The following is a 16,693-nucleotide window of genomic DNA, read 5'->3' on the forward strand; positions in this document are numbered from 1 at the left end:
CTTTGTCTCTTTATCTCCTCCCGTGGGTATTTTGATCCCCCCTGTAAGAAGGACTGGAGTATCCACCCTTTGGTCTTCCTTCTTGAGCTTCATGTAGTCTTGTCTATGAATTATATCTTGGGTATTCTGAGCTTCTGGGCTAATATCCACTTATCGGTGAGTGCATACCATATGTGTTCTTTTGTGATTGGGTTACCTCACTCAGGATGATATTTTCTAGTTCCATCCATTTGCCTAAGAGTTTTGATTGTTTTTAATAGCTGAATAGTACTCAATAGTGTAAATATACCACATGTTCTGTATCCATTCCTCTGTTGAGGGACATCCAGGTTCTTTCCAGCTTCTGGCTATTTTAAATAAGACTGCTATGAACATAGTGGAGAATGTGTCCTTATTACATGTTGGAGAATCTTTTAGTATAGCTGGAATATAATACTGAAGTGGTATAATTGGGCCCTCACGTAGTATTATAAGGACTAAGTTTTATTTGGATATATACACGATCATAAATCATTTAAAAAAATCAGAAAACTTTATTTCTAAACCTGATGCTCTCAGATACAGAGAGGTGGTAGCAAGTGAATCTCTGAGTTCAAGGCCAGCTTCATACATAGCAATTTCCAGGACAGCCAGGGTTACAAAGAAACCCTGTGTCTTTAAAAACAAAAACGAAAAAATAACAGGCCAGACAAACAAAATAACTAATAGGTAATTGAGATATCTATTCATTGACACATATCTTCCCCAGCAAAATTCTGTTATTCGTGGTTGAACTTAAGATTTATTATTATGCCTTGATATCTCTCAAGTATATATTTTCCAGTCATCAATATAAAATGTAAAATACTATCTCAAATCCTTAGGCTATATGATTTAATGTTGATATGAACAGTTTACTTGTTATGCAACATATCTTTTGTAACTTCCAAAATAAAACTTTATACTTAGGCTAAAAGTTTGATGTTCATCCAATCTCACAAAATCACACTTAACTTTTTCTTTACTTGGCTTGGCTACTTTATCATTTCATGCATGTGTGACCTTATACTATTTATATTGCTTGAAAGGCATATGTGTGGTAGTAAAATGCCTTCACAACTTATGTAGGTAATTAACTTTGGGTAATATGCCATTATTTCTATGTTCTGTTTGAATGTGCTCTTACTCCAGTAAAAACATACATTGTTTCCACCTCCTCTATTTGTGAATTTTGCTCAGTGCTTACAGGCGCTGAAATATACTGCAGACTTTTATTTATGGTTAAATACATATGAGTTAATGTCTTCATTTTTAAAAAAATAAGCTATATAAGTCTAAAGAATATTGCTTAACTTTTGTTTGTATCTCAACTTTGTTCAACAGGAATAATACTCAATGATCCTAAGTATTACAGCATGCCCACTAACTGTAAATCATTTCTTGTTAATGGAGGGAGAATTCATATAGGGGAGAAACCCTACAACTGTGGAGTATGTGGTAAGGCCCTTAGTTCTTATAAAACACTTTATATACACCAGAGACTTCATACTGGAGACAAACCCTTCAAGTGTAAAGACTGTCATAAGGCCTTTAGTACTCGGTCATCACTTTTTATACACACGAAAAATCATTCTGATGAAAAAACCTACAAGTGTGAAGAATGTGGCAAGTTATTTTACTATCCTTCAATGCTAAAGCAACATCAGAGAATTCATTCTGGAGAGAAACCCTACAAGTGTGAAGATTGTGGAAAATTCTTTTTATTTCCCTCATTCCTTAAGCAACATCAAAGAATTCATTGCGGAAAAAATTCCTATCAGCATAAAGAATGTGTCAAAAGATTTTCCCATCCTCTACAACTTCAGGAAAATGAACAAATCCCTACTGAAGAGAAACCCTACAAGTGTGGAGAATGTTGTAAGTCCTTTCGTTATCCCTCAGGCCTTAGGACACACAAGATAGTTCATACTGGAGAGAAACCTTACAAGTGTGAAGAGTGTGGCAAATGTTTTACATCATCTTCCTGCCTTAGAACACATCAAACAATTCACTCAGAAGACAATCCTTACAAGTGTGAAGAGTGTGGCAAATGTTTTTCCTCATCTTCCTGCCTTAGAAGACATCAAGCAATTCATTCTGAGCACAAACCCTACAAATGTGAAGAGTGTGGCAGATGTTTTACCTCATCTTCAGCCCTTAGACGACATCAAAGATTCCATTCCGAAGAGAAGCTGTATAAGTGTAAAGAATGTGACAAAAAGTTTTCAAATTCTAAAAGTCTTCAGGAACATAAAACAATTCATACTGGACAGAAACCATACAAGTGTGAAAACTGTCACAAAGCTTTTCATTATAGCTCATCCCTTAGGAGACATAAACCAGTTCATACTGGAGAGAAATCCTACAAATGTGAAAAATGTCACAAAGCCTTTCGTCATCACTCATCCTTTACGAGACATAAGACAGTTCATACTAGAGAGAGACCCTTCAAATGTGAAAACTGTCACAAAGCTTTTCGTCATAGCTCATCTCTTAGAAAACATAATATGGTTCATACTAGAGAGAAATCCAACAAGTGTAAAAAGTGCCCTAGGTACTTTTCCTCATCCCCATGCCTTGTACAACATCAAGCAATTCACTCTGAAGACAATCCACACAAGTGTGTGGAATGTGGCAAGGCTTTTATTGATGCTTATAGCCTTACTCGACACATGACAGTTCATACTGGAGAGAAATCTCAGAAAGGTCTGATGTTGCAGGATTTTCCTTGTCCAATTACATTAGGGCAACAGGAGGCCTGTGATTGGACAGGGAAAATGGAGGTGGAGCTAAGAGTTGCAGAGACAGAGAGCATCTCAGGGGAGAAGGAGGAAGGCCAACTTGGAGGTGGATATGAGCCAGCATGGCTTTAACCAGCTACAGTATTTATGATATCATAAGTGTAGAATAATTGGGATAAAGCTCTTATTATTATCAATTGGTATGAAATTATTGTATTGGCATCTTGCAAACTGAGAATTTATTGGTACATAAATCTGATTGGTTAATTAGAAGCTCCTAGTGTCTTGTTTCTACCGGGTAATTGGGTGTTGTGGTGGCTGACCACAGAGTGGACAGGCAGGCAGGAGCTAGCTAGAGAGTTGCTGGCTGCAGGAGCATGGGAAGACTGTTGTTCAGGACCCACTGGAGAGTTGGGTGGCAGAGAGAAACTGGGGTGCGGAGAGTTGGCCGTTTCTTTTTTAATATTTCCCACAACAGTCTCAAAAACTTTATATTTCTTAAGCCCTTAAGACGTCAAATAATTCATACTGAATGAAACTCTGTGGCTGTGTGGAGTGTGGTAAAAATCATTCCTAATCCTTCAAACCTTATCCAATTCAAATCAGCCCAAAGGTTAAAGTCTTAAGTGAATTAGTATGGAATGTCAACACCAACATGGTGCAACGTCCACCAATACAAATGTTGAGAATGTCATCAGAGAACTGTAGAGACTTCTCTTTGCAACAACCGCCCCACCAGTGTGTTCTATAGTTTGCTGGAATATCGCATGGTTTGATGCGTTTCTTTCTTCTATACTTATAGACATAAAACAAAACTGCTACTATTTTCTCACGTGGGTCTGAGATGAGGGCCATGGTATAGTTGCTGTTGTTCATCTCAGTGGGGTCACCAAGCCCCTCTAATAATGTTTCTCCTAAGCATGTAAAAAAGCTTGATAAACTCACAAGTCTCACTTTTGTAAAATGGTCTGCATTGGTTCTAACTAGGCTGAATGGGCATTAGTGTTTCTCCAGGAAAATCTAACAGTTAGAACACATCGAAGTCATATTTGGTTCCAGAATGAAGAATCATTATTTTCTTTACCTTCAGAACAGTGTTTCTTATCCAACTTCCATGTCAGAGAAACTTGACAGGGAATTGAAATATGGACCCAGGCCGCATGCACTCACTGAGTAAAAGGGACGGGTGTGTTTACTAGTGGACATGTGATGTCAGTGGTGAGACATAGGTGCAGGGCTTACTTTATTATTCATGCAGATCCAAAATAGTCATCTCAAGCTTGAGTTTACTAAGTTGGGTAAGCAGTTATATCATGGTCAATTAAAGCCTAAAAGTTATGAATTAATTATTTTTAAGTGACCAAATGTCTCTAATGTACCTAACAGTGTATTTGAAGTACAGGTGACATTTATGGTGACAAGGCAGGTTGGAGAGGCCAGCTTATGTCTCTTAATCTTTAGTCTTCTGTATGCTATTGAAGTACATCCTAAGAGACACTCGGGAGGCCAGGCAGCAGGAGCTGATGGGAGAACGCATGGAGGGATGTTTTTTGCTGGCTTGCTTCCCCTGGCCTGCTCCCTTTGGTTTTTTGTAGAACCTAAGACTACCAGGCCAGAGATGGTACCACCAACATGGGGCCTTCCCCATTTGATCTCTAATTGAGAAAAGGCCCCTCAGCTGAATCTCATGGATGCGGTTCCCCAACCGAAGCTCCTTTCTTTGTGATAACCCTTGCATGGGTTAAGTTAACACACAAAAGCAGCCATTACAAAGCCCAAGCTTGCTCACCTATACTCTAGGTAAGCTACCATGGGAGTACCTTGATGAACAGTCTTACCCAGCTGTGAACCAGGGAGTAGAATAAACAGCTGGGTACATTGATGTGCCGTGTACTAATAGTGACAGCAATGTTATGGAAGTGACCAGTTATTTTCAGCTTGAATTTAAAGCTCATTCCATCGACAGGAACTAATAACTGGTGATGTTAATCAGATGGCAAACCTGTGTGGGTCTAGGCGCATGCCCAAGGGAGAACCTACTCCTGTTATTCTTATGCGTGACCAGTAACTAAATGAACCGAAGCTCTTATATTTGTATCCCACAGATTCAGGAACCATCTGGCACCCACCAGAGAATGTAATTGTGTGGTAGATGGAGAATAATCCAGAGACTCACAGTTGGTCAAAGTGTGGAGAAGAATACTCTGTGAAAGGCACTGATCTGGATGTGATGCCTATATCATAGCACTGATGCTGAACTCAGGGATCTCTGAGGGAGCAGAGGTAGAAAGGTGGTCAGAGCCAGGTGTAGTGATGTGTACAGTGAAACCATATTGGCTAGAAATGTTAGGACCATTTCAGTCATGACCACACCGGCTAATCGTTGGACAACCTGTGCACACGCTAAAACCAGACATGCAACAAGCATGCCTACGGTCTCAATGTCTCACCATGAGTGGAGGAGCTATGGCTGTTGCAGGAGACACTCAATCCGAGAGGTTTCCAGTCTCAGTTGATTTCCCCCTCCACACACACAAAGAGGGAGCACTGAATGGAATAAAGAAATGAACAAAATTAAAATAAAGACATTGGAGCATAAATTGTTACAGAGGGTAAAAAGTAATTTGAGGTGAAGGAACATGGAGCATGTTTGAATCAAGCACATTATACAAGTGTTAAATTCTCCCCAAATGAGTATCATTTTAAACCCTGTTGGTTTTGGACATAACCAAATGTGACCTATTTCAGAGTGACTCTGGATGTAATAAAGTTTACAGAGTGGTAAGAAGTCTCCCAGAAGGGCTCAGATGCTGAGGACTAAGGAGCCCTTCAGGAGTGTAACATCAGGTGAGAGGCAGGTGGTTCCCCAGAGACGAGATGCAGCCACATTCACCTTGCATCTTCCACAGCAAAAAGGCCAACAGTGGCCGCCCTGCCTGCCCTTCCCTTCTACGTAATAGTGATCGCTGATGTTTGGTTCCTGGTTATGCATCATTTTTAAAGTGATCAAAGGAGTATACCAGTCAAATGAAATAGGTGGATAAAAAGTTAAAGAATGCATCACATACCTTCCATAGTTGATTTTTTGTTGAAATTGTTTGCTAATACGTAATCATCAGTTTCACATTAGAGATAACAAAATGTCATGAGTATAAGTTTCAAACAATTCTCATTCATTTCAACAGCAGAGAAAGCCTGTTGTGTAGAAAGGCTGGCTCTGCTTTTAAAAAATATTGGCTAAGAACTGGTCCGCAAGTCCCCTTGAACTAATATTAGGTTTACTGTGTGTCTTAGGGTTTTACTGCTATGAAGAGGTACCATGACCATAGCAACTCTTATAAAGAAAGACATGTAATTGGGGCTGGCTTGCAGTTTCAGAGTTTTAGTCCAATATCATCATGGCAGGATACAAGTCAGTGTGGTGGTGGAAGAACATGAAGTTCTACATCTTGTCCTGAAGGCAACCAGGGGACCAGACTCCACACCAGGAAGTGCTTGAGCAGATGCCTGTACTGAAAGGCTGAACTCCACAGTGATACATTTCCTCTAACAAGGCCACACCTCCTAATATGCATATGTGGGTCACTTGCAGTTTGTGTAGACCTAATGAGGTAAGTTTCCTCAAGAGTCCAGGGGGGATGCCATTATAAATGGGAATATCCTGTATGAATACATTTGTTCTACGAGAGAGTAGTTTTTCAGAGCTACCATCTGTGTGGGAAGTTTCTGCCTTGAGGTGACATGGGTGCAGAGTTGATGCCCCTTCACCACCTGTGGCAGTCAGGGGAGCCAGCAGTGGTATCATGGCAGTAGGTGAGCTGGCCCTGCATCTCACAGGCTGCAGCACTCGGTAGAGTGGGGTCTGCACCTTTCCTGGACTGCACAGTAGAGCTGGCCCTGGTGGAGGAGCTGTGGGTGAGCTGACCCAAGGCCATGAGAGTGGGAGAGTGACCTTGTATCCTAGAGGAAATTGTATGGCATTATCTTAATAAAAGATGAATGAATCTAACTTATACATGGCGGGAAATGTAATGTTAGAATTACTTGCATACATACTGTTAATCATCTTAGCCAGAAAGAGTCCTGGTGGGGTCTGGAGAGATGGCTCAGAGGGTAAGAGCACTGACTGCTCTTCTGAAGGTCCTGAGTTCAATTCCCAGCAACCACATGGTGGCTCACAACCATCCATAATGAGATCTGATGCCCTTTTCTGGGGTGTCTGAGGACAGCTACAGTGTACTTACATATAATAAATAAGCAAATCTTGAAAAAAAAAAGACTCCTGGTAAATGTATATAAAACAAGACAGCTTTTGTGATTTATACTGCATATAGAGTCATTTGTCATAATCATTATTAAATATATGTTCACAGCATATCCTAGAATTTGGCAGAGGTAGCCCTGGTAAACGTGTGATGCTGGAATTTTATGGGGGAGTTTGAGACAGAAGGTCTCTCACATCCTCATTAGGAATCTCTTGCTATTATTACAGACCACATCAAGACTTACAACATGTTCTCTCTGTTGGGCACAGGCAGCCTGTGAGCTGTTCTATAACACACAATGTCTTCTTACCTTGCCTTTTTTTTTTTTAATCTATTTTCTCTCAGAATCAGAGGCAGTGCACCAGGACAGGAGATTCAGGTCTTAGGCATGCGTGTGCTTGGGTCACTTAGTTCACTGTTCAGGAATTCACTGTTCCTCACTTAGAGGAAGAGGCTTGGAGACATAGGAGAAGGAGCAGGCATTAGCACCCAGTATAGCTTCTCTAGCCAGTGTTACTCCAGAAGTACACATCAAAGGGGCTGTCTAGCACAGAACACCTGGTCTCACACACCCCATAGCCACTGGGAGTTGGAGCCTGGTCCCCTTCGATGGTTAGGATCCTCAATTCCCAGGGTCTCAGAAGCATAAAGATTGTGTGCTCTACTCTTGCCAACATAGCACCTCCTGCTCAGGAGCCATGTGCAACCACAAGTGGTCTTGTCCTGCTTCCCTTAGCTCAGGATGTGACCACAAGAAAGCAGCCCAGTTTACAGTCTGTTCATTAGCACGGCGCCCTTAGGTAACTGGGCAGTTAGTAAACAAACAGAGGATCCCTGTGACTTCATTTATAGGAAGAAGTATCTGAGATACCTAACGTCTTCCAACAATAGGACTGGTTATAATAATAACACAATGGATATTAGTTTCTAGAGGGTCAAATATGCTAAAACTGAAGGCCACTAGGTCTCTAGATTTGACAGGTTCTGGCTCCACCTGACCCTGAGAGAATTGTTAGAGAGGAGGCAGCATACATATTCTGCATGAGCACGGAACTGAAACAGGCATGCAGTCCTCCTGTGACTACCTGGGAGGTAGAACATGTTAACGAACACATGGAGCTTCTGCTCCACCTATGAAGATATAAATCCAAGAGGGATGTGTTGTGGGAAATACAAAAAATGTTCAACCCACCAATTCTGTGGGTTCTGACCACGCTCCTGTGCTCCTGTCACTGTCAGGGACTCTGGAGCTGCTGGTCTCTAGGCCTCACACTCTCAGGCCCTGTGGGGCCATAGGGCCTCTGTTGGGCCATCTCACAGGGCCGTCCCTCTGTTACCTATCTCTTTGGCAGGGAACCCCAAGTTCCTTTTGCTACCAAGCAATATACTTCCCCCACACCCCACCCCACCCATCTGCCAGCTCACCATCCAATTTCCTGGAGTACGACTCTTAGTGCTTGATTCCCTAGCCAATTCAATTTATATAAAGTATAAACACAATTACAAGATGCCAATTCAGTAAAACCCTTATCCCAATATTTCTAACCTTATGAAACACCCAGAAAACTGTCTGAAGCCATTCTGGTTCTGCGAACTGTGACCCTCTTGTGTACCCGTCCTCTACAATTCTTAGCTCTGCCCCCTCTTTTCCTGTCTATCCTCAGACCCTCTCTGTACTCATGAAATCGGACAGGAAAATTCATGCAACACTCCACCCTTTCTGTTTAATAAAAAAAAAAAAACCTTTTCTAAAAAATAAATTTTAAAATTTTGTCCAATATCAAAGACTTTTATGTTAGATATAAATTGAACTAACTAGCTATTTTGTAATTTATAAAGTATAAGAAACCTAACACACAGTTCAGTGTATTTGCCAATAAAATTGAACCCTGTCCTGTATCCTAAAAGACTATAGTTTTTGCACCTGACTTATGTGCTGGATGTAGAATGAATGCCAACTGACAACTATCTTTCTAAAACTCTATCTTCTTTCTTAGGGCTATTAAGTGTGGGCTGGCTATGAGACAATTAGTCTTCAACCCTGTCAGACATCCAAGAACTTCTGATATTAAGTGAAAATATATAGGAAACTTTATATAGCTTTTAAGACTTAGTCAATTGATAGAGACTGCTGAATACCTGGACAGTCCTTACTTTAAAACGTTGGAGCATAGCTCTTCAGCTTTCTGGTCAGGGTCATCTGACAGGTTTAAGAGAAACAGGAAAAAAGGACATGCCTACTGTGTCTCGGCAGAAACAAAGCTGTCCTAACCTGTACAAGTGTCCTTCTCCACCATATTTGTCTGTAGATGAAGAGACACAATTTATTTTTTATTTTTTTAATTTTTGCCTAGTGGCTGTCTTGTCACTGCTGGAGTAACTCACAGATGCTCAATTTCTTCTTTGAATCCAAGACAGGTAAGCTGTCAGGCACAGACTAGTCTCAGCAACAAGTGAAAATAATAGCATAAAACGTCACATTCTGTGGATTTCTGATGTTTTTGAAAATCAACTATTTGTATGAAGTAATGTGGGCTGTTGTCCATCAACTTCTTTCATCTGATTTTGATTAAAATCTTGAAAATACTCGAACAGTTAGCTCTGAGCCATGAATTTGCTTTGACCCTAAACTCACAGGCTTAACATCTCAGACCTGTTGATAATAACAGCAAAGAAGGACTGGGTCTAAGCCCTGTGCTCTTAATTTTTTTTAAAGTTCCTATAACAGGGATGATTATCAGTGACCAAATTTGTGTCCCTACATTTTTGATTGATTGGTTATGGCTAAGGAAATGATTTTTTCTGTCTTTAAACAAAGAAGACACTGATGTGAAGTTATAGGTCTACAGGTGAAGATACAGTCTCGTGTGTAACGGTGATATATACACAAATACCAAACTCAGAGGATTTCTACAAGAAATGTCTGTTAGTTTGGAATGTGGCAAACTCCAGTGTGCCTACTACACAATGAATTTGTAAGTAACAGTATAAATAATGTATAAACTGTAGCAAGAAATTAAGTCTGGAGACTAGGAGTCCAGGGATGGGAAGCAGAGGCTGATATTGAATACTGCTTGTCTTACAAGCCTTAAACCATGGTGTATGAACCGCAGAATCCATGCAGTTTTGGGAGGAGAGCAGAGGGCTGGGAGGTGTTCAAGTGAACATGAATGGAGTCAGGACAAGCTGGACCTCAGCCATTTAATAATTACCTCATGTCCAGACTGATCTGAGGGGAACATTCAGACTCTCACTCACTGGATTTATCTAAAGACCATGTTCCAAGGTAAGGAATGGTAAGGAAGATAATTATATTTGAAACTCACTTCCAGCACCAATATCTGATGAGGCCACCCCAATGCAAATAATTTTCAAACTCATTTACCTAGAATTCTTGAATGTTCTCATGATGAGTTATTGGGTTACCCAAGAGACAAACTTCTGTTAATGTCTCTTAGGAGAATTTTGTAATTGATCATCACAGAAAGAAGACTCTTTCTTTTTTTTTTTAAGATTTAATTTATTATATGTGAGTACACTGTAGCTGTCCTCAGACATTCCAGAACAGGGCGTCAGATCTCATTACGGAAGGCTGTGAGCCACTATGCGGTTGCTGGGATTTGAACTCAGGACCTTCGGAAGAGTAGTTAGTGTTCTGAACCACTGAGCCATCTCTCCAGCCCAGAAGACCCTTTCTAAATATGGGTCATTCTAAGTCTGTCTGCCCACTTTGGGTCTAGGCCTTCAACAGTACCAACAGTGCTGAATAGAAGCATTCATTGCTCCCTCACTCATGAATGTGTTTGTGACCAACAGCAGTTTCCATTCCAAGGAAACATCACATCTGGAGGTGGGTCTTATTAACTTTAAGGAAGTAATGTTGTGAATAGGCATGGGGAATTCAGAGTTCTTTACAAGACTCATAGGAGCCTCACTGATGAAGCTGACATAAACAGAAAGGATTATAGGGTGGAGAGACCGCTGATTTCACTGCAGCATCTATAACACTTAGTGTCGTTCGCAGGCATGCAACTTTCCTGAGTTCTTACCAAGAGATCAGTCACATGTTGCTGCCTTGAGTCACCTGTATTCCTGTGATAATCATTCAATCAAAGGCCTGTCGGCAACCACAGTAAACTCTTGATTCATGATAGAGTCTTGGGTGGAATCTTTGCTGTGTCTGTCATTACAGCTTGATCTGAGGTAAAGAGACTCATCTTCTCCATTGCATAATCAGAGTAGAGTGTCTTATCCGTTACGGTGAACAACACATAAAGCAGTTTGATTTCCTTCTTGTGGTTGAAGAGCTGAGAAGTCATTCCTCTGCAGGGAACATGGCAGCAAGCAGGCAGACAGCTTAAACCTTGACTCACACTTGAGGTACATATAGATAGCTGGAAACCACATGGTATTGTACAACCTCAAAGCCCAATGCCAGTGACATTTGTCTTATGACAAGGTCACACCTCCCAAGCCTTCCCAAATATTTCACACCAACTGGGGACCAAGCATCAAGCATATGAGGCTGTAGGGTCCTATTCTCATTCTAAGACCTCAGTGACTTTAAAGTTACAGGCATTGTGAAATCTGCTATACTTGTTATAGAGATTAACTCCAATATGAGCAATCCTGGTACTTTATCCTGAGTCAACATTAAATGTGCTCTGAGCAAAGAGCACATCCATAGAATTCTCTGTCTTATGGAAGTTCAATTTCATTTGAAATTTCAATTTCATTTGAAATCCCATTGTGGGGGCTCCATGCTCAAAAGTACACTTCTAGGAAAGTTCTCCAGGACTTTGTCAGCATACAGCGACAAAGGAAACTGTTTTTGGGGCCTGACACTATCCCAAGATGGAAGTAGAACTGCACAGCACTGACCCCATTGTACTCGTTGTGGAATCTCTGAGGTGCTGCCTGAAGGTCAGCGTGGAGCTTTGCAGCCATGCTAAGAGCAATGCTTTCCATGCAATTGTTATGTTGTATACTGTCCCTCCTCACACCTTTGTGGGGTCACACTTCATGAAACATGCCGGGGACAGCTAAGTGGACTTGAAACCCCAGCATAGACTCATGTTAGAACCACAGCCACATCTAGACAGAGGCTATCTGTGCTTCAGCCCACACAGATGAAGTGTAGATTGACACTGTTCTTTGGCATCTGTCTTAGTCAGGGTTTCTATTCCTGCACAAACACATGACCAAGAAGCAAGTTGGGAAGAAAGGGTTTATTCAGCTTATATTCCCACATTGATGTTCATAACTAACAGAAGTCAGGACTGGAACTCAAGCAGGTCAGGAAGAAGCTCATGCAGAGGCCATGGAGGTATGTTTCTTACTGGTTTGCTTCCCCTGGCTTGCTCAGCTTGCTTTCTTATAGAACTACCAGTCCAGAGATGGTACCACCCACATGGGTCCCTCCCCTCTTGATCTGTATTTGAGAAAATGCCCACAGCTGGATCTCATGGAGGCACTTCCCCAACTAAGGCTCCTTTCTCAGTGGTAACTCCAGCCTGTGTCAAGTGGACACACAAAACCTTCAGTACTGCATTCAAATGATTCTTTCAGCAGCCACAGGTGCAATGCATGTGATGAGGGTTTTCAGAGCACATTTCCATCTAACTTGTTCTTATCCTTCTCTGCCAGGTGCCCATTCCTCCCTTTTGGAATAGGCAGGTTTCCACTGGCCCATGGCATGTTGAAGGAGAAAACTTGTGAGCATTTTTGAGATAAGCAATTGATCGAATTACAACATTGGAGACTCTGGGCTTTGACTGTACTGGGACTATGAAAGTCTATGTGCATGTTGAGAAATTAATTGTACTTATAAGAAACAGATGAAAGTGAAATTCTCAGAGGTTTTCAGGTTAGAGATTATGGTGTATTTTAAGATATTTTATTCACAAATTCTAATAAACTTATTTGGTATTTCTGATTTCATTTTTGAAATAATCTTTTTGATCTTCATTCCCAGTCAGATAGGACAGGTGACTCCAGCTGGGGATGCAGACTGCCAAGCTGCGCCCAGGACCTGGGCAGATTGATGCATTGTCTGTGTGCCAGCCAGGTGTGAGAACTGTGCCCTGCAGGGAAGTCGGCAGCCGCCATCATTGCTCCAAGTTGGAAGAGACAGGTGACCACAAGTACTGAGATATCCGGAGTCTAAGATCTCTGGGGACGTAGACCTTCGAGCTGCGGGCTGCTGCCTGTGCCCAGGACCTGGGTAGATCAGCGGTTCGTCTGTGTGCCAGCCATGTGTGGGTCCTGTGCCCTGTGGGATGCCTGCAGGATCGCTGCCGCCATCTTCGCTCCCTGGGAGAGCAGACGGGAAGCCCCAGGCTCGGTTCACAGAGACAACCCAAGTATAACATTGCTTGGAGCAGGACACACCAGGGCCCCAACAACACCCAAGAGGAGGGCAGCACATCAGCAATCTGTGCCAGGGAAAACCCAGTCATCCAGTGGTGCGGAAATAGCCTTACGAGCTCTCAGGAAGTTCAAGCACCAGCCAGTGACAACAGGACCAACTAACACCAAAGATAACCAGATGGCAAAAGGCAAAAGACATAGGAATATTACCAATAGAAATCAAGGCAATATGGTAGCATCTGAACCCAATTCTCCAAAAACAGCAAGTCCAGGATACCCCAACACAACAGAAAAACAAGATTTGGATTTAAAATCACTGGTTATGCCAGGCAGTGGTGGCACACGCCTGTAATCCCAGCACTCTGGGAGGCAGAGGCAGGCAGATTTCTGAGTTCGAGGCCAGTCTGGTCTACAGAGTGAGTTCCAGGACAGCCAGGGCTATACAGAGAAACCCTGTCTCAAAAATAAAATAAAATAAAATAAAATAAAATAAAATAAAATAAAATAAAATAAAATAAAAAGATTATAAAATCACTGGTCATGATGCTGTTAGAGGAACACAAGAAGGACATAAATAAATACAGGAGAAAATGGATGAAAAGTTAGAAGGCCTTACGAAGGAAACACAAAAATCATTTAAAGAAATTCAGGAGAATATGAGTCAAAAGATAGAAGCCAATAAGGAAGAAATGCAAAAATCACTTAAAGAAATACAGGAGAACTTAGATCAACAGGTAGAAGTCATGAAAGAGGAAACACAAAAATCTCTTAAAGAATTACAGGAAAACACAAACAAGCAAGTGAAGGAACTGAGCAAAACCATCCAGGATCTAAAAACAGAAGTAGAAACAACTAAGAAATCACAAAAGGAGACAACTTTGCAGATAGAAAACCTTGAGCAGAAATCAGGGGCCATAGATGCAAATATCAACATCAGAATACAAGAGATAGAAGAAAGAATCTCAGATGCTGAAGATACCATAGAAACCTGGACTCACCAGTCAAAGAAAATGCAAAATGTAAAAAGCTTGTAAACCAAAACATCCAGGAAATCCAGGACACAATGAGAAGGCCAAACCTAAGGATTATAGGCAGAGATGAGAGTGAAGATTTACAACTTAAAGGGCCAGCAAATATCTTCAACAAAATTATGGAAGAAAACTTCCCTAACCTAAAGAGAGAGATGCCCATGAATATACAAGAAGCCTACAGAACTCCAAACAGACTGGACCAGAACAGAAATACCTCCCGTCACATAAGAATCAAAACCCCAAATGTACTAAACAAAGAAAGAATAATAAAGGCAGTAAGAGAAAAAGGCCAAGTAACACATAAAGGAAGACCTATCAGAATTACATCAGACTTCTCACCAGAGATCATGAAAGCTAGAAGATCCTGGGCAGATCTCATGCAGACTCTAAGAGAATACAAATGCCAGCCAAAACTACTATACGCAGCCAAACTCTCAATCACCATAGATGGAGAAACCAAGATATTCCATGACAAAGCCAAATTTACACAATATCTTTTCACAAACCCAGCCCTACAAAGGATAATAGGGGGAAAACACCAATATAAGGAGGGAAACTACACCCTGGAAAAAGCAAGATAGTAAATTCTTTCATCAAACCAAAAAGAAGATAACCACTCAAATATAAAAATAACATCAAAAATGACAGGAAGTAATAATCACTATTCTTTATTATCTTTTAACATCAATGGACTCAATACTCCAATAAAAAGACATAGACTAACAGACTGGATACATAAATAAGACCCTACATTTTGCTGCATACAGGAAACACACCTCAGTGTCAAAGACAGACAGTACCTTAGATTAAAAGGCTGGAAGACAATTTTACAAGCAAATTGTCTCAGGAAACAAGTCGGAGTAGCCAATCTAATATCAGATAAAATTGACTTTCAACGTAAAGTCATCAAGAGAAACGGAAGGACACTTCTTTATGGTCAAAGGAAAAATACAGCAAGAAGAACTCTCAATCCTGAACATTTATGCTCCAAATGCAAGGGCAGCCTCATTCGTAAAAGAAACTACTAAAGCTCAAAGCACACATTGTACCTAACACAATAATTGTGGGTGACTTCAACACTCCACTCTCCTCAATGGAGCGATCAGGAAAACTGAAACTAAACAGGGAAACAGTGAAACTAATTGAAGCTTTGGACCAATTAGATTTAACACACACACACACACACACACACACACACACACACACACACACACACACACATATGTATATATATACATATATATATGTATATATATACATATATATATATATAAAACATTTCATCCTAAAGCAAAAGAATATACCTTTTTCTCAGCACCTCATGGTACCTCCTCCAAAATCAATCATATAATTGGTCACAAGACAGACCTCAACAAATATAAGAAGATCGAAATAGTCCCATGCCTCCTATCAGATCACTATGAAGTAAAAGTGGTCTTCAATAGTAACAAAAACAACAGAAGGCCCACATAATCATGGAAATTGAACAATACTCTACTCAATAATATCTTGGTCAAGGAAGAAATAAAGAAAGAAATCAAAGACTTTTTAGAATTTAATGAAAACAAAGACAACATACCCAAATCTATGGGACACAATGAAAGTAGTGCTAAGAGGAAAATTCATAGCCCTGAGTTCCTCCAAAAAAAAAAAAAAATGGAGAGAGCATACACTAGCATCTTAACGTCACACCTGAAAGTCCTGGAACAAAAAGAAGCTAATTCACCCAGGAGGAGTAGAAGACAGGAAATCATCAATCTCAGGACTGAAATCAATCAAGTAGAAACAAAGAGAACCATACAAAGAATCAACAAAACCAGGAGCTGGTTCTTTGAGAAAATCAACAAGATAGATAAACCCTTAGCCAGACTAACCAAAGAGCACAGAGACCATATCCAAATTAACAAAATTAGAAATGAAAAGGGAGATATAACAATAACTGAGGAAATTCAATAAATCACCAGATCCTACTACAACAGCCTATACTCAACACAACTGGAGAATCTTGAGGAAATGGACAATTTCCTAGACAGACAACAAACACCAAAATTAAATCAGCATCAAATAGATAATCTAAACAGTCCCATAACCCCTAAAGAAATAAAAGGGGTCACAGAAAGTCTCCCAACCAAAAAAAGCATGGGACCAGATGGCTTTAGTGCAGAATTCTATCAGACTTTCAACGAAGACCTAACACCAATACTCTTCAAACTATCCCACAAAATAGAAACAGAAGGAACACTACCCAACTCATTCTACAAAGCCACAA

General features: G+C 40.7%; 1 protein-coding gene across 16 annotated transcripts in view; it reads left to right on the top strand.

Annotated features, from left to right (window-relative positions):
* The window catches only part of LOC127666488 (zinc finger protein 58-like), a 65,437-nt gene that overhangs the window by 9,980 nt on the left and 38,764 nt on the right, over window positions 1–16,693 (top strand). The window contains exon 4 of one of the 16 annotated variants that reach the window (XR_007973666.1): window positions 1,363–4,559. The exons of 13 other annotated variants lie outside the window; for them this stretch is intronic. Coding sequence is in view for 2 of the 3 variants with exons in the window: in XM_052159308.1 (XP_052015268.1) it covers window positions 1,363–2,572 (1,210 nt within the window). In the remaining variant the exon portion in view is untranslated. The remainder of the gene's footprint in view (window positions 1–1,362; window positions 4,560–16,693) is intronic. 2 more of the 16 variants (XM_052159308.1, XM_052159309.1) reach the window with 2 other exon arrangements.

Source organism: Apodemus sylvaticus, chromosome 16 (genome assembly GCF_947179515.1).
Source record: "Apodemus sylvaticus chromosome 16, mApoSyl1.1, whole genome shotgun sequence".
NCBI lineage: Eukaryota > Metazoa > Chordata > Mammalia > Rodentia > Muridae > Apodemus > Apodemus sylvaticus.